Here is a 27,566-nt window from a genome sequence, read left to right as displayed (position 1 = left end):
GGGAATTCTTGCCTTCTATGCAGGAGGCCCAGGTGGGTCCCCTTCCCAGATGGTGCACTGCCTGTCAGTGGAGGCCTGTGCTTTGCTGTGAGGCTGAGCAGATGCCAGCAGGGTTTCAGGCTAAAGGCAGACGTGAACTAGGAACCAGCACGTCCTGGTGACCTGCAGGCCTACCTCACTGACCCGCCGTGAAGGATGAATCAGAAGGTTGACGGCTGCCGGGCATCGAGTAAATCTCTCACAGCCTGTGTTCCTTTGTGCCCCTGTCATGTTTTGGTAACTCTCAAAACCTGTCAGGTTTTTTTTTTGTGTGTGTGTAATGCTGTAGACCTTCCTGAAGGTTTTTCAACACTTAATAGGGTTTCTGCCAAAACTCAAGCCGGAAATCCTCTACTCCAGTGGTTGTCAACCTTCCTAACGCCGCGACCCTTTCATACACTTCCTCATGTTGTGGTGACCCCCAACCATACAGTTACTTTCGTTGCTACTTCATCACTGTAAGGTTGCTCCTGTTCTGAATCGGGCGACCACAGGTTGAGAACTGCTGCGCTAGTCCGTTCCGACTCATGGCGGCCTACGCCGTGTTCTTGAGGCTGTTCCTCATTGCAGGAGCCACCACGTCCCCTTCCCCTCCCAGGCAGCTGGTGGATTGGACCGCGGCTTCACAGTCCAACACTGACCTGACAGTGCTGCCAGGGCTCCTTGAATAAAGTTCAGTAGAAATGTAATTTTAAAAGTTTGTGTGACTTGCTTCATCTACAGTGTCCCCAAGGTCTGCTTGTCCCTCGTCCATTCAGCCAGGGCAAACCCTGTCCCTCACGCTGGTTGTTGGATCCACAAACCATGGCAGGGATGGTGCAGGACTGGGGTGCAGGGGCTTGCTCTGAGAGGCTGATTGAAGAGCTACGCACAACAAAGAGCGTCCCTAAACACGGGCATCTCCCTCGCCACCTGGGAGGAGCCCTGGTGGTGTCGCGGTTCTGAACTGGACTGTTCACCTCAAGATCCACAGTTTGAAACCACCAGCTGCTCTGCAGGAGACCGGGCTGAACGGGCTTTCTACCCCTGCAGAGTGACAGTCTGGGAAACCCAGCCAGGCAGTTCCGTCCTGACCTGCAGGGGTGCCGTGAGACGCTGTGCTGTGCGCTCTGTGGCAGTGAGGATTGTCGCCTGGGCTTCAGAGACGGGGGCGTTTATCACCCCTCCTCCCTTCCCACCAGCCTCTTCTAATCCTCTCTCGACTCCTCCAGCTGTTGCCATTGTTTCTTATTGGGCTGACCCGCTTGCTTGCTGGCTCCTTAGGTTAAAGCAGGGTTTCAGACCAGGTTGGACAGCAGTTTGCACCACATGGGTGCCTGGGACAATAACTAGAACAAGGGAGGTGACGGGTGATGTCCTGCTAGAAACAATGTCCCTCTCGGACACCAAGGCACTGTTGAGCTAACCTTGCCTAGGAACCCAATCTCTTGCCTGGCAGTGTGATGTTTCAGGGCGTGGTGCCCTGCTCACTGATGGCAGCCCATCACCCTCTGCATGTGGGTTACTCTCCACAGTCCTGGCAACACCCGAATCTCCGTGTCAGGCTCCTGGACAGGGACGGGCTCACTGGGCCTCTTGGGTGTCACTGTCCGTCCGTCGCCCCTTAAGGGAGTGGCCTTTTTGTCTTGCCTACACCATTGAAGCTGAGTGCGTTGGGCGTCCCAGCCTGCTAGCAGGTCATTTTACACCGATGACCCCCATTGCCCTTGCCGCTTTCCTGCGGGGGATGGCTCACTGCAGGCTCCCTTCTACAGATGGGCTCACCGAGGCTCAGAAACGGCACGTGCCGCATGAAGACACGAGTGTGAGGACTGGGTGGGGCTCCGTGTCTCCCGTGGAGGCAGCCGTGGGGCACGGCGCTGTGCCGGGGTCACTCCCAGGGAGGTGAGACTCCCGCGAGGACTGATGGGTGGGCTACTCTGTTGTTGTGACCAATCCCACCCCCCACTTGCTGTGTGACTTTGGGCAAGCCCTTTCCCTGCCTGGGCCTGTGAGGTCTCCACACATTTCTACAACTCATCTCTGGCTTCTTTCTCTGGGACCGCGACGGGGGGGGGGGGGGGGGGCAGAACGAAAGAACTGTTTTTATTGCTTCAGCACTGTCCTAGCCCTTTGTCAAAGGTTGAAGCTTCTTAAGAGCGTCAGGGGTCACTGCCTGCCTGAGCCGGAACCCGTGTTAGCTCAGGGAAGGTGCAGGAAGGCCCTTTGAAACTCAGGTGAGCCGAGGCCACGCTTCCCGTCACGCCGCCAGTGGGCAGCTCTCAGGCTCAAGCTACCGCGTATGTGATATGAGGTTACCAGTCAGATTCTCTGTGGGGAGCGAAAGAACTGCTAAACACAAGTTTCTAGCACCCCTTAAACGAGCCCTTCTTATTCAAGCCTCTTATGACCAGAGTATTCCAGATCTCAAGCCGTCCTCCATGGCCCTCTCCCGCCCTTCCCCGGGACCACTGTCGGCAGCCCCGCTTGGGATGGGGTGGTAAGTAGAGGCCGGCTCCCGGCTGTGCCACAGCCACACTGCTCGGTGACCAGTCTGCGAACTCCCCGCTGCACCCACCTGCTTCCCTGCAGAGAGGGCCCTACCTGGCTTCCAGGTAGGAGAGCCCACACCTTGGCTTTGGACTGAGGCTGGTGTTTCATGGTTGCAAGCTGCATCTCTACCTGTCCCTCTGTTGAATTCTCAGCGCTGCAGGGACTGCCCACGTGCTACCTGTTTTACAGAGGAGCAGTGGGGCTCCTGGGAAAAGGAGCTTGCCCCAGGTGAGCAGGGAGGAGTGGGCGGGTCCTGCTGGCAGGTGAGGGCTCAGTCTCCTTGCCCCTGGACTGCTCTTCCACCCCTCCCCCCCACCACACACACACATACGGCTTCAAGCCAGGGGAACCCACAGTGGGGTTCAACAGAAAGGCCTCCTGTAAGGAAGGAAAAGATACCCAGAGTTCTGTGCTTCAAGCCATTTTGGTAAAAAAAGCTAATTAGAGGTGACAATGGTGACTTTGTCTGTGTGCTCACTTTTTCCTCCCTCTTCTCCACACCTCCCCCTCCCCTCTGCCCTCATTTGTTACATCCCTGGGAAAACGAGGTAACATTATAATTACTGAAAACATTGTGGGTCCGTGGAAGCTAGAGGGAGGGGTGCCTGGCAGTGTGGGAGCCCCTTTATATACATACACATATATATAATTTTTTAAATGTTTTATTTTTTTCCCCTTTTCGTTTGGAAACGGAGCCCTTTGCAGTCCTGCTGTCAGAGTTAAAATAAGGTTTAAATTACAGGCCAGCCCGTGGCTTTTCCCCTTTCTTTCAGAATTTTTGCCAACTTGCAATTTACTTAATGAAATCCTGCTATTCCGTTTAACGGGGATATTTTTTGCAGATGTTGATTTAACTTAGCTTTGCAAAATATGTGAACTGTACCGTTTCTTCTCCTATTTTTAACGGTTTCAGGATTCTAGTTCCGCCACTCCGCCGGCCCTGCCATGCCAACAGCCGTGTTTACTCCCATCCCTTGAAAATATTTGTTTTCCACTGCTCTGTCTGCACCTCCCCTCCGCCCAGTGTGCACACAGAGGGGAGGGCTTCTGAACAAACGGCAGAGCCTTCGGGGGGGGGGGGAGGGGGGGAGGGGCTCAGCCAGGCTTGCTCAGGGGCAGGAAGACCGGACTGACGCAGTTTGAAGGGACACAGTTTCTTACAATCCCCCCCCACCCCCCTCCAGGATTTGAGGAAATGGGAGGCCCAGAGTGGGAGAATGACCTGCCTAACATCACACAGCACATCAGGAGCAGGGGCTTGGAGTGCCCGCGGGGTCTTTGGTACAGAAGGGGCGGGGTTGGGGCTAGGCAGGCAGCATTTCCTCCCCACCCCACAGGGAGCTCCAGGCTTGCTATCTGTTGGCAGGGTGCTTGGCTCCTGTCCCACGTCCACCGGAGAGGCCTGTGTGTGGTGGAAAACCACCTCACTGGGGTCCTAAGATGCGGGTGAGGAGCTTGTGTTGCTAATTTTCTGTGCCTCGAGCCTCAGTTTCCCCTGGTGTCCATTGTTGCCTGGAGCCCCCATCAGCATCGTTGTTGTGAGATCAGATGGAGGTGGCCTCCACGAGAAGGTTCAGCATCAGACTTAACAGGTGTCCAGTGACTGCCCACTCTCACACCTGCCTGGGTGCGGGAGGTGATGTGTGACGGCACCCAGGGCCCCTCAGAGAGTGTGAATCCGTCTGTGGGAGCCTAGCATTCTTGCCAAGCACAACCCCTTCCTGTCCTCTGCAAGCTCCAGCTGATGGTCCAGAGAAAGATGAGGCTTTCTGTGTCCATAAAGAGTTAACTGTTCTACCTGCCCTGTAGGGCCTCTGTGAGGAAGACTAGACTCAATGGAAGTTTCATGTGTTCCCATCCAGGGCCCACTGCCCTTTCTCCTTTCCCACCAGCACTAGTTAATAGGGACTCATGTGGAATCGGAAGAGAGGGGACAAATTATGCAGCCTGGGGGACCAGAAAGGAGCCCCGATGGGGCTGTAGCATAGACATCATTAGACTGCTTACCTGTGAGGTTGGCAGTTCAGACCCACCAGCTGCTCCAAAGGATGTGGCCATTTGCTCCTGTAAATAGTTACAGTCTCGGAATCCCCAAGGGGCAATTCTAGTCTGCCTTATTGGATGGGATTGGGTTTGGAGGCAGGAGAACAGAGTTCTGATGATGGCGTGAGACTTGCTGGGGGCAGAGACTCCGTCCAGATTCCTGACACCTTCCTTGCTCCTCACGTCTCTCTAGATTGCTTCTGTTCAGAGGATAGCCCCCCCCCCCCACACACACACATAGCAGGTCTCCCCAACTGGGAGCCCTTTATGCCTGCCCCTCCCAGGACCTTGTCCCTCAATCCCCAACAGCCCCTTCCTGGCGAGGACACTCTAGGGAGGGCTAATGGAGATTCTGGCAGGTAGGCCTGTGGGAGAGCGGGCAGGGACAGCAGTTCAGTGCCGGAGGGAGCCTGAGGCTGGACCCACCCTGAGCACCACATCCGACATACATGCCCTGGATGCTGGAATGCCAGCCGAGCAGGCGGAGGAAGTGAATGCAGTCAGTCTGGCACTGGGGGCTAGTCCCTGAGGTGGCGTGGTGATGGCCTGACTGGGGGACCAGGGAGGGATGGGCTCCTTACCCCAGCAACAGGAGTGGTGGGACTGGCTTGTTAGTCTGACAGGACCCCCTTCAAGAGATTTCCACACGCACTCCAGATACAAGAGGGCTTCAGAAAGTTCACAGGGAACTAAAGGGAACGAAGAGATCAAGGAAGCACCCCATGCATTTTTGTTCTTGTGTCTGGGTGTGTGTGTGTGTGTGTGTGTGTGTGTGTGTGTGTGACAGGCTGTGTATTTCGGTTTTCTGAGAGACGCCTTGTGGAGGTCTTTCTGTGTACATTTGAAGCTGTCTTTTGTTGTTATTAACTATGAAGGAGTAAAATAGGAAAGAATATAAGGTTGCTCAGGTAATAATGTATATTTTATTTATATATTCAAAAAAGACTGGCTTTCCCCTAACCTACTTGCCTCCTGTGATGTAACTGCTCTTAAAACTTGGCAATATGAAAGCAACAACAAAATATAGTAAAAAGACAAGAGACAAAAGAGTACGGCAAATCCTACGAATGATAGGAATAGATGTGGATATGTTAAATAGATACGAGAGTGTTAAAATTAAAAGCGTGTCGGGTTGTATTTTTCTAAATGGAACGGCATTCCCTTTAGAGTTACGTTCTATGTAGAGGAGAAACATGGAAATACTTGCATGGGAATGTCAAGCCTGCAGGGAACGGGGAGAGGGGGTTGTACTCATGGAGCCTAAACAGAAAGACAGTGATGTGACAGGGAAGCATCTCCGAGGAAAGGCCTGGTGATGGATCTCTAAGAGATGGCGGTCCCTGGCAATCGTTGAGCATAGCTCTCCTCGGAAACACACGATTGCCGTGAGTTCAAATCTGTTTGACAATAGCTGGTAATATAATTCCAGACACCCCCCCCGCCCCCAAATAAAAAACATTCAAAGAAACAAAGAAGCACATTTAACGTAGGTCAGGCGTTGGCAGACTTTTTCTGTGAAGGACCAGATAGTAAGCGTTTGAGGCTTTGCATACAGGTCCTGACCATGTCTGTCACAGCGAGGCAGGTGGCCTTTTGGGGAACAAAAACAGCCAGGGGCAATAGATGAACAAGTGAGCATGACCGTGTTCCAGTAAAATTATATGTACAAAAACAGGTGGTGGCCCAAATGACATCTCCGGGGGTCCCTTACATAGATCAAAAGGAGCCCTGGTGGCTTAGTGGTTGTGCGTTGGGCTGCTAACCACAAGGCCAGCAGTTTGAAACCACCAGCCGCTCTGTGGGAGAAAGAGACTTTGTACTCCCACAAAGAGTTAGCCTCTACGAAGCCCACAAGAGCAGTATGATCCTGTCCTGTAGGATCACTGTGTGACAAAATCAGCTCATTGGCAATGAACTTGGTTTTGGTTTACATGAACAGAGCTGAAAACGCTCAGAAAGATAGACTAATTGAGAGCACACACCTAACAACATAGCATGGAAATATCAAAATCAAAGGTGGATGGACATAATGGGAGAATTTAACAGCCCAACACCCCCACCCCCACCCCACATCAGAGTGGAAGCTTATTAACAGAGGTTATGAGAGGTTGAAAGGTTCAGGGGAGAGAGAGAGAGAGAGAATGAGAATGAACAACACAGTAAACCTGTGTGTCTGTCTCTTCCGTCTCCCCCCACCCCGTAGATGCTGCTACACAGTGCTAGGTCTCTGTTCACCTCTGGATTTTTATAACTAGCCGTGAGTCTGAACTGGCTCAGTGGTGGTGGGTCTGGTTTGTTGCTTGGGAACAATGGTGAAGTGCTTGGCTACCCACTGAGCTGCCATGGCAGTTTAAGGGTAGCGGTGGCCCCCTGAAAGAGCCTGCCAATCTGCTCCAGTAAAAGTGGATGCACTGCCATGAAGTTGATTCCCGCCTGCAGCAACCCTGCAGGGCAGGACCACTTCACGGGCTTTCTGAGACTGTGAATCTGTATAGGAGCAGAGAAGGCCTCGTCTTTCTCCTGAGGAGCGGCTGGTGGATTTGAACCATCAACCATACTTCACCCACTGCATTGTCAGGGCTCCTTCTGTAAAGTGGACAGCCTTAGAAAACCCTCTGGGGCAGTTCTGCTCTGCCACGTGGGGTCGCTGTGAGTCAGACATCCATTGTAGCACTGGACAACATCCAAAATACAAGGACAGGGATAGCATCTGCCCCCTAGGGTCTTTCCAGAACTAGAGAACCTGGCCCATGGTGCCATTTCTCAGGTGGGGGGGCCTGAGGCCCAGGAAGGCGAAGGCTGTGCGTCCCAGGCACACAGCTTGGAAGTGGTCGAGCTGGGATTTGAACTGAAGACTCCACTCTACGTCCCGGGCAGAGTTGCAGGTTGTCTCAACAGCTTGTCCTCTCATGCGCGCTGACTCGCCGTCCACCGTGGCTCCAGAAAGTCGCCTGCCCCGTGCTCTCCTGGGCCACATCCGTCTAAAGCTAGGAATCCGGTTTGGTGCCGATCTCCTTCCTGTCCTGTCATCCGTCCCTCGAGGAAGCCAGCTCTCGCTCGGCCATGCCAGGCTGTTGGACCCTCAGCTCACGGCCTCTTGGAATACAGAGCCAGGAACAGGGGACCTCTTAAATCTTGTTAAAAACATAGATTCCCGGGCTCCACCCAGGACCCATGAATCAGAATCTCCAGGGGTGGGGCCTGGGAATCAGAACGCAAGGTCCCAAAGCAGGAGAAACGCTGGCTGCTTTAACCCTTTGGTTTTGAAGCTGAGGAAGCTGAGTCTCAGAGAGGGGTCCTAGTTGCCAGGAACCCCAGTGAGCCTGGGCACTGTTCGGTCTCTTACCTGGGTTACAGCCATGGCCCTCTCCCCCAGCACGGGCCCCTCCCTCTGCGCCACCCCTGCCCCCACCCCCAGGACTTCTAGAAACCCCGTACAATGGAAACGGTTGTGAAGGGGTGTGCAGCAGTGGCCTTCTGGAAACGCAGGCCCTGCTCGCGGACTTCCTGTGTCTTACAATGTTATCTCCAGAATAGGAAACTTTGCCCCATTTTTACAACGCACATCCTTTGCCTGAGAGTCGGTGCAGTGCCAGCCCGCCGGGGCGGGCCACTTCTCAGGCAGAGGTGGGAGCTGTTCCGGCAGGGACTCGGGAAGGACACTCTCCCAGCGCCCCTCAAGAACAAACAAACAGACCCCTGTGCCAAAATAGTTTTTGTTGGCTGGACTCACCAGGCGTGTTTGCGTTAGTTCCTGGGGCCTGGCAGCTTTCAAGGAGGGGGTCTTCCTCAGATGCAGGAGCCCTGTGAGGCCAACCTCAGGGCAGTGCCTCTGCTCTGAGCCTTAATTTCCCCGTCCGTAAAGAGAGGAGGTTGGGCTTAATGAACCTAGCCCTGACGTTAGGCAGTTCCCCAAGAATTCCCAAGATTCCCCCAACTCCCTCCAAGGCTCTCTTTGAAGCAAGGCACGGGTTGCTATCACATAGCGTGCTCTCCAGCACCCTGTGATGTCAGAGTTTCTACCCATCTGAGTGGCAGGCCCCTCACCTCCGCTCTGAGCCATGCACACGGCCCCCTGAGGTGGTGAGGGGATTTCCTATGGGACATGGTCCGCTTTCAGTCAGGAGTGGGGAAATGAACCGCAGAACCCAGAAGAAACAGAACTTGAGTTGTAGGCCCGGATTCGTGCACGCCTCTCACAGGCCAGGAACAGGGATGTTTAGGTTGTTCCTCCATTCCCCTCAAGGGCCCTTTGGCTAAAAGTGTTTTCTTTACTGATATAATGACAAAATGTGCGTAGCCCATTTGGAAGTCACTTGGAACTGACCAGGAAGAACGATGTTTGCAAAAACATCTCCCTGATTGACTTGCCGTTGACATGCCGTGATTTCTCCTTGCCTCAACATCCAGCACTTCCCTGGCCAGGGGCTTCTGCATTCCGCAGGCAGCCCTTGCACACAGTAGGCTCTCAGTGAGGGAGTGGGAGGGAGCGCCCAGCCTGCGGAGGCCATCGCAGTGGCCCTACATTTGGCTGGAGCCCAAACCCACAATGAGTGGTTCTTGAAAACATCCTACCCACTCTTTCCCTCCGGGCATTTGCTTCCAGGGTTTCTGGGTGGGGCTCCCCGCCTTGGAGCCTGAGGCGGGCAGCTCTCGGTGGTGGGTGAGAGGGGTGTGGGGAGGGCCAGGAGGTCGAGGCTGGGCTCGGCTCAGCTGTGCTTCTTGGTGCGTCTTTGCCTGTGAGTTGACCTGCCTCGTAGGGCAATGCTGTGAAGAGTAAGAAGGGCGCATCAGTGGATGCGGGGATCGCCAACACGGGTGGAGAGGCCTTTCAACCCGACCGGCCTCGTTGCTTCAGGGCGGTATAAACAGTTAATGGGGCTGGGCTGCTGGTTGGAGCCCACCCAGGAAGAGAGGCCTGGCTGTACTTCTGACACATCGGCCGTCGAAAGCCCAGTGAGGCTCGTGGCTGTATTCCGACACACGGGGGTTGCCACGAGTCAGAGTCAACGCAATGGCAACCGACTTTGTTTTATTTTAAAAATGAAACCAGCAGTGTCCGGGCAGGGGTAGCATGTGCTTGGCAAGGCCCGTGTCCCACCTCGGCGTTTTTGTTGGTTTCACTGGAGAGCCGTTTTGTGGGAGAAGCAGCGCAGGCCAGCACACCTGGCTTTTCAGCCCCACCGTGACCCTGGCGGTCAAAGCTAGAGCCTCTTAAGGGGCACAGCTGAGACCGCTCCAAGCTTAGGGACTTCCCGCTGACCCCATCTCATTCCCCAGGGCACCCCGTCAAGGTTTGGTGATTTGGAAAATGTCTGAGGTGCCCCTCCAAAGGCACCTCTAGAGCCAGGAGGTGGTGGAGAGCAGACCGTTCTCCTGCAGGAGTCTGGCCCGACGCCCTGCCCCGGGGCAGCAAGCCACTCTGCCTTCCTCGGGGTCCTCAGGCTGGCAGGGTAGCCCCAGGACAGGGGCACCCTGGGGAGACTGGCGGCTCTGGGTCTCCCTGGCTCCCTTCCATCCCCCACGTGCCCAGAGCCACAGACAGTTTGATCCTGACGTGGTGCCCTTGGGGACCCGCCTGGCCGGAACTTGCCATTGCCCCGTCAGCGCCGCCTCCCGGACTTGGCAGGCCTGTCTCCCCGAGTAGGAGCAGCCCGCGGTATTTCCAGCTTGGCACCCTGCCTGCCTCTCTGGGGCCTTGCAGTCTGCCCCTGCCAGGCCAGGACCAACACACCCTCTCAGCTCCATGGCTTCCCCACCTCACCCGAACCTCTTCCTGCTGCCCCGGACTAGGGGCGCTTGTCTTCGGGCCCCTTGCCTCCCCTGAATCTCTGGAAGCCTGATGGACGCATACACCCTATGTATACACCCCCAGTGTTGAAAATGCTGCTTCCTCCCCACGGAGCAAACCTGGGGCCCGGCTAATGTGTGACTCGCCAAGGAGGCCATAAACAGGCTGTCCTCGGCTCACCCACTGCAGTTGTCGCCGAGGGGTTTCCACACAGGGGTGGGGCCCTGCACCGCTCTCACGTGGAAACACCGCCCGAGTTGGCACGGTGCCCTGGCCAAACGCCCTCGGAAACGCTGCTTCTTTAAGATGGGCACAGAGATAAGGGTGGCATGTGGGCATTTGGAGCCAAGGGCTACCAGTCCTTCCTGGGCCTGGGGAGATAGTTTAGCACGGTGGGGCGGAGGGGGGGGGCGTGGTGCCCTGGGAACACGCTCAACTTGCTGACCCCCTTCCACTGCAGACCCATTGCTGGCGCCTGATGGGGAGGACACTGCCCAAGAAACGCTGTTTTGTGATTTCCAAATACCATAGACTGTGAGGCAAACTGGTAGTGTTTCCTGTTAGGAGCTCTGCTTTAGTGAACAGATAAGGACAGTTTGTATTTGGTATGCCGACTGTTTACACCATGCTAGTCAGATAAACAGTGGTCCTGAACCTTATTTATATTTTACATTTGTTTATCAAACCTCTGTCGCGCTCTTTTAAACTTCAGCCCAGCTGTTCTGGGAATAGTTACAAACTCCGTCTTCATGAGTCTTCATGAATAGTACTTGAACTGGATGTGTGGAGCCCCCTGGATGATGCAAAAGGTTAACATGCTCCACTGCTAACCTTGAGGTTGGAGGTTGGAGTCCACCCAGGAGCACCTCAGAAGAAAGGCCTGGCGGTCCTTCCCTCCCCAAACAAACAAACACACAGCCACTGAAGCCGTGTGGATCACAGGTATACTCTGACACACATTTGACCTGATGGTAACTGGCTCATGTTTGGGGTTTTGCTTGCCTTTCTTTTGGTGGGTTTTATGTGCACCCTAATTTGCCATGGTGGTATGTGGCCTACTTTGCCCCAGAGCCGGGAGGCAGGAGCAGGCATGTACGTCCTATGTGAGACGAAGCATGGGGCTCCAAAGCTACTTCCCAAACTGTGCCCTCTGGTCTTGCGCCTCGGGAACACGTGAGCAGGCTGACTTCGTGGGCCTGGGGAGAGGAGAACGTGGCTAAAGGAACCCTGATGGCCATGTCTGAGAACAAGTGTTTGCCCGGGTGTGGTCGCATGGCTGGGTTTTTATACCCACCTGGCACCCACCATTTAGCTTCACTTCTGACACTTCAGTTGTGCCTTCAAGGAGGGAAAGGCACTGGTCACTCTAGGGACTGAAGGCCACACTCAGCCAAAGTGCTCACCCACCCCTGACCCTCGGAGTCCAAATATGCTTCCATTCCAGGCACATCGGGCTGCAGCCAGGTCGCCACCTCTGTTCTCACGGGCCCTGGCTTTCTCAAGGGACTTGTCTCTCAAAGACATGCCCCACGTAAGGAGGGGGTCCCACTCCTGTCCTCTTCCTCAGCACCCCCAAAGACACTGGGCATGCTTGCCGTGCCCCTGGGCTGCAGTTCTAAGCTGCCCTTCCCTTTGCCGGCCCCGCTGCCTGCTCCTTCTCTTCATCCAGTGTCGGCAGAGCCAGCAGAGGAAGATAGAAGCAGAACTGTCCCCAGCCAAGCCTCAAGATTGTGTCTTAGCTCTGTATTAAACCTGAGTCTCTCCAGTCACCTCCCACCCGCCCACAGGCACCAGCTCGGGTACTGTGGCCCCATTTCACAGTTGAGAAAACTGAGGCCATGCTGTAACTTTGTGGTGATGGTGACATGCAGGTTGCATTGGCACTGGGGGATAGAGTTGGGATATAGGGCATCTGGACGTTTGGTTTTTCCGCTCAATAGCAGAAAACCCATACACCCAGAAGCCCCCTTTCCCAACTCAGTCCCCGGAGCCACCCCACCCTGACCAGGTAAGGCTGGGATGTTGCCAGATGTTTGGTGCAGCTAAAAAGGGCCTGGCTGGGGCGAGTTCCCCCACCGCTGAGGAGGAAGTGGTTAGGTGGCCGGGAATGCAACCTGTGCCTCCCAGATTAATTAATAATTGAGAGCTGGCCCCCAGCCAGGCGAGCCAGGAGAGATACAGTGAACAAAGAGTGGTTAACTACAGTGGGGGAAGGAAAGTTTGACTGTGCCTGCGGCTAGCAGGGAAACTCACAATGGGCATGATTTATGGACCGCGTTCCTCGGATCCTCCTCCCGAGGCCCGGCTCAGGCGTGTGCTCCCGGTGCAGGGCCATTTGTGCCCACGGGAAAGGGAGGAGGTGAGGCCAGGGTTGGTGTGGCAGGCGCCAGCCTGTGTGGAGGAGTGGGAGCCACCCCGTGGGGGAGGGCCTGTGCCGGCAACGAGAGCTGGCTTGACGTTGACCACCCTCTCGGGTGCGTTCTGCAAGCAGGGATAGAAGGAAGAAAGGCTTGTGGGATAAGTCCAGCTGCCCTCGGTGTGACTTCTGTGACTTATGGACTGGGTGACCTTCCGTGCCCTCTAGAACTGTACCCTCTTCTAGAACTGTTCCCGAGGTTAAACGAGATGGGGAAGTTGTGGGTGTGAGTATGCGGTGCTCAGTAGTGGCTGGGCAGAGCCACTGCTTAGCAATTCTCAGCTGTTATAAGCTGGTTCTGTGCATTCAAGTGTGTGCCTCTTGCCGAAAATGACACGTGGCCCACCTGCCTTTCCAAGGTCCCATTCATGCTCCACAGAATTTTAGAAGCACCCTTGGGTCCTACCTGTCACACAGGCCCTTGTCACCGCGAACAGCCCTCCAGAGAGGCGGCAGTTCTAGAGGACACTTGCGCATTGCTGTGTGTGTGGCTTCCCGGAGGGCTCAGCTCAGATGTCTCCCTCGGCCTTGTCTTTTCTAGACGAGATCAAGGATGATGAACTGTCGGATGGGAAACAAGGCAGATTTCTCTCCAAACTCAACTGCCAGCCAGTTGATTCCAACCAGCCCCTTAGAAGGTTTCTGAGCTGGTAAACCTCACGGCAGCAGAGAACACCGACAGGTTGGTTTCTCGCTGCTTTGCTTTTATGGTTTTATATTTGTCCAGTTGGAAGTCTTAGGCAGGAGGCTTGTGGGTCACTCAGATTGTCTTTGGGAAATCAAAGAAAAATGGAGGTCCCCTGAATTCTCCCCACTCCGGAGCCTGCAGGTCGGAGACGGTGCCTCGAATGGTGTGTGCTGCAGACCAGCATCTTCCGCAGTGTGTTCAGGCTGTCCCCATCTGAACTCCCAAAGGGCCTATGACATTCTCTGGGCTTGAGGTCACCAGGGGAAGTCCAGGTCAGGTTGGACTTACTACCCTAAGATGAAAAGCCACGCTCACACTGACAAGAACTCTGACACTGTGTGTGTGTCCTGACCTGAGTGGGAATTCAAGGATTCAGCCACTTGGCAGAAGGATGTGTGAGTCCCTTTGCTTTACACAGCTAGGTGCCACCTCTCCTGGACACTGAGGGGCCAGCTTTGTTAGGTTGTGAGATCGAATTGTCTTAGACTCTCTCCAGTGGCAGTAACAAAAGCTAGGCTTTCTCACTGCAGGTGGTCCCTGGATAGGAAAACAAAGAAATGTAGAAATGGGTGTTAACAACTGGGGACAAGGGAACATCAAGTGATCTAAAATTAATGGCGAGGAGGGCGTGGGATGCCTGGTAGGTAGGGCTTGATCAAGGGCAGTGTAACCGAGTGGAATTGTTACACTGACCCAATGAGGCTAAACAAGATAGTGGGACGAGATGAAAGTAAAAGGAAATAGAGGAAAGATCTAGGAGGTAAATGGGCATTTATAGAAGTCTAAATACAGGCATGTACATATGTAAATATATTTATATATAACAATAGGGAAATAGATTTATGTACATATATTTACCTGTTAGGTATTAAGGTAGCAGACGGACATTGGGTCTCTACTTAAGTACTCCCTCAACACAAGAACACTTTGTTCTATTAACCTGGTATTCCGTGATGCTCCGCTTCCCTACATGATTGCTGAAGACAAAGTGGGTGCATAAGCAAATGTGGTGAAGAAAGCTGATGGTGCCCAGTCATCAAAATATAAAGTGTCTGGGGTCTTAAAGGCTTATTAGATAAATAAGCGGCCATCTAGCTGAGAAGCAACAAAGCCAACATGGAAAAAGCACACCAGCCTGTGTGTGAGCACAAGGTGTCGATAGGATCAAGTATCAGGCATCAAAGAACAAAAAATCGTATCATTATGAATGAGAGTGAGTGCGGAGTGGAGACCCAAAGCCCATCTGTAGGCAGCTGGACATCCCCTTCTATACGGAAGGGTCGCGGGGAGGAGACGAACCAGTCAGGGTGCAGTATAGCAACGATGAACCATATAACTTTCCTCTAGTTCTTTAATGTTTCCTTCCCCCCACTATTATGATCCCAGTTCTACCTTACAAATCTGGCTAGACCAGAGGATGTACACTGGTACAGATAAGAGAAACCCAGGGTATCCAGGGTGGATAAGCCCCTCAGGACCAATAATGAGAGTGGTGATACCATTATATTGCTACTTACCCAGGAGGGGAAGGGGAAGGCGGCGAGAAAGAGGGGACTGATGACAAGGATCTACATATAACCTTCTCCCTGGGGATGGACAGCAGAAAAGTGGATGAAGGGAGACATCAGTCAATGTAAAACATGAAAAACAATAATGTGTACATTATCAAGGGTTCATGAGGGAGGAAAGGGGGGAAATGGAGAGCTGATACCAAGGGCTCAAGTAGAAAGAATGTTTTGAGAATGATGTCAACAAATGTACAAATGTGCTTGACACAATGGATGTGTGGATTGTGATAAGAATTGAAGGAGCCCCCAATAAAATGATTAAAAAAAGAAAGAAAATGATGATGACAACAAATGTACAAATGTGCTCAACACAATGGCTGGCTGGCTGGATGGATTGAGATAAGAGCTGTATGAGCCCCCAATAAAATGATTTTTTTTTTAAAGTAAAGAGATAAGGCAGAAGACTTGGAATTGGGAGCCAAGGTCAGAGGCTTTTGTTCCTCCTTCAGAATATGGCCTGGTTTTAAAAGCAGTGTATTCTTTCCCAAGATACTCTCTGCCTCTTGGCTCCACCCCGCCTCCAGGGGCCCGAGAATTTTCTCCTGGACTGTCCCTGACTCCCCCTGGGGTCTGAGGAGACCTCCCTTCTTGCTTCCTATGGGCTTCATTTATTCTCTTCGGGCTTAAGATTTTGGGGCACTGGCCACTCACAGGGGACAAGGCCAGCCAGGCAGCCTTTGGGGTGTGGGGCCTGATTGATTCCGCCTTGGTGAAGGAGCAAGCTCTGGCACCAGCCTCAGTGGGACCTCAGTGATTGTAGCGGCCTGCGGAGTGTCATTCAAAAGATAGCTTGTGCCACGGGACACTAAGGTCTGGGGAGGTGAGTCCTGCACCTGGGGCCTGGGACAGCTTGGGCAGTTTTGCCTGGCTAGGGACTTGTGCCCCCCCCCCCCCCAAGGCAGGGCTTGTTGGCAGAGGTGAGTGTGCAGCCCAGGCGGCTACTTTGTTCCATCGGTGACTCGGAGCTGACCAGGCCAGCAGTTGAGCTGTGAGGCTAAAAGAAAGGCTGGTCTGCAGAGCCCAGCAGGCCTCTCCCAGGCAGTTGTGATGGCCCAATCCCTGTGGCTGCTGGCTGTCGTCAGTACACTGGGGGTGGGTAGCTTTTAGGACCACCCAAAAGAACAGCACAAGCTGATGAGGCAATGGGAGGGGTCCAGCAGAGAGAAGGGGGGCCAAGATGAGGCCCACTGGGTATTCCCAAGCTGCCTTGCTGTGGGACCTTTCTCAGCAGGGACAACTGGCCTCTTGGACTTGTGAGATTCCAAAGGGGTAAGACAGGAAGAGCACCTCCCATCCTCTAGGGGAGCAGACCCTTCCCCAAGTCAGGGTTCTTCCTTGTGTTTTGAACGGTGGCATCTCTCTGAGCGTGCCAGAGAGACTATACTCAAAAACCAAAGACGTTCCTGTGTTTACAGTGCTGCCTGGGGGTCACAGGCAGCTGGTATGAGGCATGTTATTTGGAAAAACCAACCGCCCTCCCAGGGAGGTGGGCGGCGTGTGGGAGGGCAGTGGAACCAAGTCCCCTTTTAACATCTAGTCTTGCACAGAGCGCCCGCACCCCCAACCCCACCTCCCAATATTTTAGAAGGGACACCGGTCACCGGGCTGTGACATCAGCGCCCCTCTGCAGTTCCCGTGCAATCCTTCTGGGCTTTTGCAGCCCCCAAGTTGCTACCTTGGTTCTCATGCAAGTGTTTGCTCATCTCCAAGCCTCAGTGGACTTGAATTCAAATCCCAGTTCTGCCCCTTCCTAGAGGAGGCCTTGGGAGGCACTACCTAACATCAGGTGGGCCTCAGCTCCCTCTCCTTACAAGGGAAATGACTGCGTGGATCGGCAGTAGTGCATCGAACCCCCATCTCATATTTCGGAAGGAGCCCTGATTGTGTAGTGACTACAAGTTGGGTGCCTAACAGCAGAGCCGGCAGTTCGAAACCGCCAGCTACTTCCGTAGGAGGAAGTGGGGCTTTCTACTCCCGTAAAGAGTTTCAGCCTCTGAAACCCTGCCCTGTAGGGTCACTATGAGTCAGAAACAACTTGATGGTAGTGAGTGTGGCATTCGGAAAATGATAGGTTGTGCTTTATTACTATGATTTCCCCTTGATCCTCAAGGTGTTATTACCTAGTACGAATACCCTGATGAGCTACACAGGATTAGCCAGTTTATTCAGTGACTTATGCAAATAATACGCACATACTTAGATGAGACTATGGCAGCACAAAGGGTTACGCACTAGCATAACTGCAGCCCAGGGTGCGCTGCTTCCAGAAGGTCACACCGCCTTCGGGGGACAGCTCTGCGTCCTGGTCGACTTCATGGCGTTGAAACCGCAGCAGCGGGGACAAACCCAGCTGTCGTTAAGGAGTGCTTATTTCGAGCCAGCGTTCTATGACACTGTGAATCCATCCCAACCCCCTGTCGCAGTAATCTGCCGGGCGCAGCCCCCTTTTACAGGTTTGGAAACCGAGGCACAGAGAGGTGATCGCGCTGTTAAGCTTAAGTGGCTGCCCTGGTGTGTGCACTCAGGCTGTTTGGCTCCAGAGCCTGCCCCTTAGCCTCACGCCATGTGCAGAGGACAGCAGACCGGATCGCGAATTTCCGCTGTGACCTTGGCAAGTCCCTGGGCCTCTTTGGGCCTCGGTTTTGGCATCTTGAAGTTTTGAATTTAAGCCACAGCAACCAAGCGTGCCCTGAGCGCTTTCCTCCACTCTCACCGTCCCCCTCCCTGTGGTGGAGGTAAAGCCCCCCAGCCTAGGCGTCGTCATTGGGGGTGCGGTTAGCAGTCTCCAGCCCCTGAGCCCCTGAGGTCAGTGTGGGCACACTGGTGGTGGCCCGCCGCCCAGGATGTAATGACCGATTAGGAACTTCCCTTTGGAAGTCCAGCTTCCTCCAGGAGCCAAAGGTGCTGGAGTTGAGGTGGGGGCAGGGAGGGCCAGGTGGGCGGGAACGAGAGGAAACTCCTGTCAACTGAGCCCTTTTGCCGTTGGAAAGAGTTCAGCAGAGGCTCATTCTAAGCTGTTGACCATTAGCGTAGCCCAGTGCACATTCCTGTTCTGCTTTTACTGCGCGCGCAGCCCCAGCCCCGAGCTTAAGGGACTGGCCTCCCCTCCCTCAACAAAGGGGAGGAATCAAAGCGCCTTTAATTGATGCTGCATCTCCGGGTTTGCTGCAAAACCTGAAGCCATTTTTGCAGCTTAAAAAGACAAAGGAAGGTTAAGTGGAAAACACTCCCCTCCCCTCCCCAGTTTGATAACAAAAACTACTTATCTAATGGGCAAACACGGCTTTTAAAGGGGTGTTAGGTTAACCAGATGCAGGGCCACGTAATTACTCCCAGGCCTGGGAGCAGAAGATGAAAAAGCTGCTGGTTGGATGGGAACGGGAAGCCACAGGCATGACACGGGACGAGAAGAAAGGATGTTTCCAAAAGGGCTGGAGGCCCCAGACACGGCCCTGTACAAAGGTGACTCCGGCTCTGCCACCAAATTGCTGGGTGACACTGGACAGGTCACCTGACCACCCTGGGTTCTTAGAATCCCTTCTCAGTTCGCTGGGGTGGGGGTCTGCCTGGCCTCTTCAATGCTCACTGGGGCTCTGAGCTAGAAGCTCTGGTGGCTGTTCTTGCCCCGAACACTGTGACTGCCCTGATCAGATGCCCTCAGCACCTTTCCGGTTCCCTTCGGGCACAGCGGAGTCCAGGGCACCCTGGCCGGAGGGGAAGGGACCAGGAAAACAAGCCCATGCGCCTGTGGGCTGCCAGCGGGAGCATGCACTGGGAGGCCCCTGCCCTTGGTTCTCACAGAAAACTGCTGATTCGAAGAAGTCTACAAGCTCTTCTTGGGACCTTAGCCCTCCCTGCCTCCCCCAGACTGCAGCCAGTCCCTTGGTGCCCCAGCACCCCCACAAAATTATACGTTGGGTTCCCAGCACCCCTCACTGGGCCCAGAGGCCAAGGGGAAGGAATTTCAATCCTTGGCGAGGGAGAGGGCCTATTGTTGGGGCCAAGTCTCCTCTTGCGGCTGCGGGCGTCGCATTGCCCTCTGGTGGTGGGAATGTGGGCGCCACCCTGTAGCTGGGGCACCCCTGCCAGGCCTGGGTGCTGTGTCCTAGGCGGCCACAGGGGGCCCGTCCAGTAGCGCCTTTCCACTTGCCTTTTCCCAAGGTATCTATTTTCCCAAAGTATCATCTATGTGAGGAGGTTCCAAAGGTTGATGGGAAAATTCTGTTACCTTTCGCTCCCATTTCCCACAACCTGTTCAGAATCCCCCTCACCCAGGGAGGTGCACGAGCCTGCAGTGGGTCACCTGGTGTCACCGAGTCAGCCCCACCCCCCGCAGCCCTGTAGAACTGTACCATAGAGGTGTCCAGACTGGTTTGGGTTTGATTTTAATTTTTTTGTTGTTGTGGATTGTGTGAAGGTTTACAGAGCAGATCGGTTTTCCATTCAACAGTTTGTGCACATGTTGTTTGATCTCATTGATTGCAGTCCCCACGAGGCTGCATCACTCTCCCACGTCCTCCCTGTGCTTCCTGTGTCCACCCCTCTTTCCCTAACACTTGTGAGCTGCGCCCTGGAGTGCACACTGCCCCTGTGACCTCAGATGGTTGCGGGATGTTTTTGTTTTCAGAGTAGATCAGGTCTTTCTTCCAGGGCACTTTGGGGTGGACCCAGCCTTTCCGTTCACAGCCGAGCATGGCCACTGAGTCAATGCTGACTCACCGTGACCCTATGGAAGTAGAAAGCCCCATCGGTCTCCTACAAGTGGCTGGTGGTTTTCAAACTTTGGCTCAACACGTAACCACTACACTGGGACTCTAATAAATTTATAAATGATAGAGAGCCAGGGCATGTTTCAGTGTGTACACTTGAGTAACCATGATTTCCAATTAAGATATCAAACAATCTCACCATCTCAGAAAGTTCCCCAGCCTCCTTCTTTGCAAGCCCAGTCTCCGCCACCTCCTCAGAGGTAAACTCCGTTGTGATTTGTTGTGATTTGTGCCCGTGGATTCATCTTGCCCATTCAAGACTCCTGTAGATGTGGGGATGGCATGTCATCTTGTGTGTGGTCCCTTTGAAGCTTGTCCGTGCTGCATGTCTCGGTGCGGGATGTGGGGGGGGGGACCCAATCTCTCCGCGATCCATGCTGACTCACAAAGACCCCATAGGACAGAGTGGAACTGCCCCTGTGTGTTTCCCAGACTGGGACTCTGCAGGAGTAGAAAGCCCCATCTTTCTCCCACGGAGCGGTTAGTGGGTTTGAACTGCTGCGCCTGCAGTTAGCAGCCCAGTGCATAGCCACTGTGCCACCGGGACGGGCTTTACTTTACTTTGGCTTGCCCATCCTCCTGTTGAAAGGCATCACCAGAGCACCAAATATGGGCCTTTTGGGCTGGAGGGAAGGATTGACTGCCCGGTCCGGATGGGAAGACTGAAGCCAAGGAAGAAGCAATAGGTGACTTACGAGCTTCTGCCAGGAAACCGGTCTCCTGATTCCCAGGCTAGTGCCACCCTGCCAGATCGACCCCAGACAGGGTGCAGGACTGCGGTGGCCCTGACCATCTCCCCCCGAGCTCTCACGGCCAGGACCCAGAGTCGGGCTGGGAACCAGGCCAGGCCCTGAGCAGGGGTTAGTGAGCAGGAGTTTCGGTCAATGCATGGCCATCTTTGATGTTACTCACGCGGGTCTGACTCCCCAGTATTTATTTGCAATTAAGGTGCTGGTTGCTAATTAGGCTGATGGCTGTGGGAGATGGCGGGACCACAGCTGACAGCCTTGGAGCCACTAAGAGAAAAAAATCTTATGCAAGGGACTGTCCCTTTGCGCCCTGTGAATGACAACATACGACGGATGGGAGGCTCTGCGGTGGGAAGTGCAGAGGGACCTAGGTTTGTGGTGCCTGCCTGTGCTTGGGTTTTCCACTTGACATCCACAGCATGAAGTCCAGATGTGTGTGTGTGTGTGTGAGAGCGAACGGTGTGTGTGTGTGTGTGTGTGTGTGTGTGTGAGAGAGAGAGAGAGAGAGAGAGAGAACGAACAGCAAAGCCTTGCCTTTGTTCCAGGCAAGGCTCCTCACCGTTTCATTCTTCTCAGCTCAGATACCAGGCTTGCAACCAAACCATAACATTTGTAAAGTGCTTTCCAGTTTGCAGAGGCACTGCTGCCTGCTAGCTTATTGAAATTTCCCACGGTGACCCTCTGAGCTAGGCCATGACCTCCGACATCCCTAAGGGGCCCTGGCCTTTGAAGGGTAAAATCCATGCTGGAACCAATCAACAGACAGTGCCTTCTTTTCTGCACCTAATTGATCTGCTGCCGGTGTTTCCAGAAGCATCCCCAAGATGGAGTGTGTGAGTGAGGTATACAATTAGTAAGAACTCCACTGTGCAGCCGGGGACACCCTGGGACATCGGCATGCCACCCATCCATTCCATGGCATCCGCCCTATTAGATACGTGTCACTCTGAAGCCACTGGCTTATGGGACAAGCCGTGGATCCCAGTTCCAGGGCCTAGCGCACTGTGGTGTATCCCTGGTGAAGTCACAGCACCGTGTCTTTCAGGCACGAGGGCAGTGGGCGTCATCAGTGTTTCTCAGGCCGGTCTCAGGACCAAGTTTACGTTGAAAAGCCAAGGCTCCAGTAGCGGGGAAATGTTCTCGTGTGGTAAGATATATAACAACAGTTGCCATCTCAATCGCTTTCAGAGAACACTGCTGAACATTTCTCACGTCTACAGGGTCACCATCCCGAGCAGGAAACGCAGTATACACCCCAGCCCAGCCCCCAGCAGTGGCTGCCCAGTCCTCCCTCTAGCCACTCAGTCAGCCGCATTCTATGCATTTGCACATTCTCTAGCTTTCATAGGTAAGTGGGATTGTACGACGTTTGTTCCTTTGTTATTGACTTATCTCACTCAGCCCAGGGGTAGGTTTCTAGAGAAACCCTGGTGGCAAAGTGGGTTAAGTGTTGGGGCTGCTAACCCCAGGTCATTGGTTCAAAACCAACAAGTACTCCACAGGAGAAAAATGAGGCTTTCTTCTCCCATAAGGACTTAGTGTCTCCAAAGCCCACGGGGGCAGCTCTCCCCTGTGAGTTTGGTTCGGGGTCATCCAGGTCTTGTCCCCGGGTTTTAGTTCTCGCTACGGCAGAGTAGTGTTCCGTCGTGTGTGTTTGCCACCGAGGGTGCAGTCACTCATCTCTTTCTTGATGGGCATTTAGCTGTTTCCACCTTTCGGCTCGGTGAATCTTGCTGCAGTGGACCTTGGGGTGCAAGTGCCTGTTTGTGTGCCTCCTTATCCTACTTTCAGGTCTTTGGGGCGTAGACCTGGGAGTGGGGTCCTCTCCAGGGGAATGACTGAGCCACATGGCAATTCACAAAAGCCCTGGTGGCACTGTCGGGTAAGCACCACTGGTCACTCTGCAGGAGGACAGATGAGGCTGTCCCCATACGGAATTACAGCCGGGGACTCTCGGAAGGATCACTGTGGGTCGGAATCGACTTGATGGCGGTGGCGCTGGCATGGTAATTGGACAGTGGCTGCAACAGTGGGCTCCCTCCACCATGATTGTGAGCCTGGCTCCTGACCAGGCCGCTTTCCCTGTGCTGTCAGGACGGACACTCCAAGGACATGGTGATTCTGTGTTTGACACTGAGGAGACCCAGGCATGTTCCACAGGGGTCGCACTGCGTCTTCCATTCCCACCAGCAGTGCACAAGGGCTCTGGCTTCCTCACCCCTGCTAACTCCTGCAGTCTTCCATTTGTCTGGTGATAGCCATTCTAGGGGGTAGAAAACGTTTATACTCTTGATTTTACTAAGTTTTAAACGTCTGTTCTAGTTGGTGTGAGCGCCCCTTGGTGAGCGCCCGTCGGAGATGGTGAGTCTGTGCTCGGCACAGCAATGCTGTCATTCCTGCTTCCAACGAAAAATCTCACCAATCTTACGGATCTGGGAAAGCCCAAAATGATGTGCTGCCTTTAAGGGGTGGGCATGGGGGGGTGGGCTGGAACCCTTCCAGCTCCAGAGCCCCAAGACCTCGGGCTGGGGCATGTGGGGAGGCCACATGCTTGGTGGTGCAGGGGTTTATCTGTGCACTTCTTCACTCGGGATCAGATATGAGACCTAAAACCTTACCCACTCTCTCCACTGCCCTGGGGAGAGAGGGGGCAGTTTCCAGAGCCGTCTGACCGGACAGGATTTGGACAGGAAACTGGGAGGAGTGCCCAGACACTTGGGATACGCTGTATTCACCTCTTCCTTTGCACATGGTCGGCGTGAGTTGGAACGGCCCCATAACCTGGGGTTTGTCGAGTTTGGGTTTTGTCCTGGCTTCCCAAGCTTGTCCAGCTTTCCAGTAGAAGCACCCTGCAGGGGACAGAGGTGGGGGAAGGGGGAGGACAACTCTGGAAGAATCAAGAATCGGGACCAGACTGATGGCACAGACCCCTCCCTGGGCTGCTGGAGGCAGCTGCAGTTGAGGCTGTAGGCGTGTCCACCTTAGGGTGAGGGGGTACGTGGTCATGCAGAGCCTCTTGAGGTAGCAGGAATTTAGAAGACTTGGTGAGGAGCCCAGGCTTGGTGAGGTGTCACCTCATCTGCTCAACCAAAGGGCCCACAGAGGATGGCGCCTGCCCTGGGCACTGTCCTTGAACCAGACAGCTGGAGGAGGCTAGGCTTGAGGGCAGCCTGGGATGATTGGGCAGGGGGTGGGGTTGTCCCCAACCACAAGGACTCAGACTTGTGATTTCCCCCCCCACTTTGAGCTGGGAAGGCAGTGCTTGCCACCCCCCAGTCCCTTCAGTCTGACTGCCTCCTGGGCTCTGTCCCCATCACTGTTGGGGCCAGCGTGGTCACAGTGCTCTGTGGGAGTGGTGCCCCCCCAGCCTGGACTGGGTTGTCACATGATATGAGTCATCAGGTCGGGGTCCAAGGTTCAGAAGGGAGTCTCAGTCTCACCAGGGCTCAGACCCTGAGAATGGTCATGGTTATGGGGAGGGACACTGAGCCTTCAAGAAGAGACAGACTGTCTCAGTGTCATGGCTTTACTGTGGCACCTTCCCCGAACTAAATCTGTGTGCCCTGGACCAGTGTAGGCAACCCCCTGGGCCTCGGCTTCCTTCCCTGTAAAATGAAGGTGGCCAAGATCACCTCTCTTACATGAACATCGTGTCGAGAGTGCCTAGCTCATGGAAAAGGCATTCAGCGAGCCTGTGGCCTGGTCATTCATCGCCCTGCACGCGCAGGCCAGCCTCTGTCCGCCTCTTCCCCCATGCCTGCTGCACTAAGGGTGCTCTCAGTGGTTGGTGGGCATGGTGGGCATGGTGGGCTGGAGTACTGAGGCAGCAGCGTGGGGCTGCTTTCCAGCCGGGTGTCAGGAGATGGCGCCCCAGCCTGGGGAGTTGGACTCAGGGTGGTTGGGCTGTTTTGTGCTGCCTGCTGCAGGACTGGCCGCCTACTGTGGGCTAGAGTGTTCTCTGACTGTGGCTAAGAATCCAGGCAGTCAAGGGCTAGGTGAAAGGTCTCTTCATCTCTTCTGGCCTTTAGCCAGAATCTTGCAGGGCCCGTTGGAGACTGAGGCAAGCAGATGCCTCCTGCAGGCCTGGGGGGACGTGGGTTCCGATGGCCTGGGGACCTGCGGTTGGGACCCCACACCAGGCAGAGGGCCTGTACTCAACCTAACGGGCTGCCCTGTCAGCGGCTCCCTGCGGGCTTGGAGGCAGAGCTGGGCGGGGCTGCCAGGCTCCCAGGTGAAGCTGTGAGAGGCTTTCTCCCAGGGTTTGGTTGCGTTTTGGTCAGTCGCCAGGGAGAGGCGGCCGCAGCCCTCTGCTTTGTCCTAGGCAGGACTGGAGCAGAGGGGCTCCTGGTAGGGAGTGGGAAAGGGTTCCTGTCATCCTCGGGGCCACCCTTTCTTGTACACTGGGCAGTCGGCCAAGCGAGGGGGACAGCACACCTTGGAGAGCAGGCAAACTGGAGTCACCCCAGCCCTCTCCACACAGCGCTCTGAGACCCTCAACTGCACCCACTACCCAGGGCGCTGCAATTCTGGTGAAAACCTTCACTTCCTGCCAAGAGCATTGAGCTTCGGGGCCCTGGGAGACTCAGTGAAACATAGCAAGCTGAGGCAGGGGGCAGTGGGGTGGCTTTATTTGTACAGAACAAGCCCACCACAGGAATCCCATAATTCCAGGTTGCAAGGGACTCTGGGGTCCAGCTCTCCTCCCTGTTTCCTATGTGTGAGTCACCACCCAAGGGGTAGCTTATCCCTCAATCAATGTAACCCGAGGAGCTCTGGTAGTGTAATAGTTACCCATTGGGCTGTTAACCTCAAGGTCAGCAGTTCGAAGCCACTCCACAGGAGACAGACGAATCTTTCTACTCCCATAAAGTTTCAGACTTGGAAACCCACTGAGACAGTGCTACCCTGTCCTATAGGGTCGCTAGGAGTGGAAGTGAATTTGGAGTTGTTTTAACTTAACCCTGAAGTGCTCAGTTGATGGGAAGGTTGGCAGTTCGAACCTAGCTGGTAGCTCCAGGGGTAAAGCACGGGTGCTCCTCCCATAGAGAGATGGCGGCCTCGAAAACCCAGCTCTGTCACCTGAGGTCCCAGAGTCAAAAGCGACTAACCCTACAGCGGGGTTCAGATGCTGCCGGTGCCCCTCAGAAACTGATCTTGGGAAGGCTGCTGGTCCCGGAGTCTCACCTCCACCCTGCTCCCCCAGTATCTGTGAGGACTTAAGGGCTTAGGAGACTACCAGGAGGCTGCATGGAGTTCGTGGGAATACTTGATGCCTTCACCAGCTTTTGGAAGCCCCCCTCGTGCAGTGCACAGCGCCTGGTGTGTTGCTGAAGCCCAGTGATTAGTCTCTGTGTGCATGTCTGTGGAATTCTTGAGCTCAGCAGGGTTGGGTGTGGTTCCACCCTGTGCATCCACAGTATCCTGCACACCGTAGGTCCACAGCGTTTGTGTGTGCGTGAGAAGAGGGAGGGAGGGAGAGAATGCCTGCCCCTGTGCTGTAAGCCCCCTGAGGACAGCCAGGCATGTGGAGGGGCTCTTGAGTGCTGAGGCCCAGCCCCGCATCATTCCCAGGCTGCAGCATCCAGTTCTCCACCCCGAGTCACAGCCCTGTGCCCTATGCTTGCCTGTCTCGCAGATGCCAGCATGTCTCCGGATGCCACGAAGCTGAGCCACTGGTGCAGCGTGGCGTACTGGGAGCACCGGACGCGAGTGGGCCGCCTCTACGCGGTGTACGACCAGGCCGTCAGCATCTTCTACGACCTACCTCAGGGCAGCGGTTTCTGCCTGGGCCAGCTCAGCCTGGAGCAGCGCAGCGAGTCCGTACGGCGCACGCGCAGCAAGATCGGCTTCGGCATCCTGCTCAGCAAGGAGCCCGATGGCGTGTGGGCCTACAACCGCGGCGAGCACCCCATCTTCGTCAACTCCCCGACGCTGGATGCGCCCGGCGGCCGTGCCCTCGTGGTGCGCAAGGTGCCGCCAGGCTACTCCATCAAGGTGTTCGACTTTGAGCGCTCTGGCCTGCTCCAGCACGGGCCGGAGCCGGACGCTGCCGACGGCCCCTACGACCCCAACAGTGTGCGCATCAGCTTTGCCAAGGGCTGGGGGCCCTGCTACTCACGGCAGTTCATCACCTCCTGCCCCTGCTGGCTCGAGATTCTCCTGAACAACCACAGATAGCGGCGGCTGCAGAGGCCGGTGCCCCATGCGGGGGCTCGGGCAGGGTGGCTGCTGCCCACCTGCCTGCCCGCCCGCCCGCAGCCAGTGGGGCCAGAGCCCAGAGACTTCGTGCCGCCGCCAAAACCCCCAAATATCATCTACCTAGATTTAATATAAAGTTTTATATATTATATGGAAATATATATTATACTTGTAATTATGGAGTCATTTTTACAATGTAATTATTTATGTATGGTGCAATGTGTGTATATGGACAAAACAAGAAGACGCACTTTGGCTTATAATTCTTTCAATACAGATATATTTTCTTTCTCTTCCTCCTTCCTCCTCTTTATTTTTATTTTTTAAGAAAATGATACAGCAGAGCTTGGTGGAAAAGCCTGGGCCTGGTGTATGGTTTTTGAAATATTAATACCCAGCCAAAAAGCTAATACTGGTCACTCATTGATAATAAAGTATTTGCATTATAGACCTTTTTTTTTTTTAAATAATGGTTCTTCAGTGGATTTCTGACCCATCAGGCACCTAGAAAGGACTTGAATCTTTTCCTGGGTGAAGAATGAGTTGGAAAAGGGAGGAAGGGTACAGGTGTTCATCCTTAAAGCCAGAGAATATTCCGTGATCCTCCCCTCCTGGCCGTGCTGTGTCCACAGGACAGGGCAGCGCCCAGGGCGCCCTTGCTGGGTGAGCAACTCCAGTCTGATGGGTGAGAGTTCCCAGTCTGATGAAGGCAGGTCCCACCCCAGGGGAGCTGTCTGTCTGATGAGGAGGCACAGGCCCCTTCCTCTGTGCAC

The 27,566-nt window shown here is 54.6% G+C and overlaps 1 protein-coding gene across 1 annotated transcript in view; it reads left to right on the top strand.

Annotated features, from left to right (window-relative positions):
• SMAD6 (SMAD family member 6) overlaps positions 1-27,241 on the top strand; it is a 76,998-nt gene extending 49,757 nt beyond the window's left edge. Inside the window, exon 4 of the mRNA XM_075535509.1 lies at positions 26,231-27,241. Within this exon, the coding sequence (XP_075391624.1) occupies positions 26,231-26,772 (542 nt within the window). The 3' untranslated portion in view covers positions 26,773-27,241. The remainder of the gene's footprint in view (positions 1-26,230) is intronic.
• Positions 27,242-27,566: the final 325 nt, after the last annotated feature.

Source organism: Tenrec ecaudatus, chromosome 17, assembly GCF_050624435.1.
Source record: "Tenrec ecaudatus isolate mTenEca1 chromosome 17, mTenEca1.hap1, whole genome shotgun sequence".
Taxonomy (NCBI): Eukaryota; Metazoa; Chordata; class Mammalia; order Afrosoricida; family Tenrecidae; genus Tenrec; species Tenrec ecaudatus.
The sequence above is the reverse complement of the archived record's forward strand: the minus strand, read 5'-3'. Positions and strand labels throughout refer to the sequence as shown.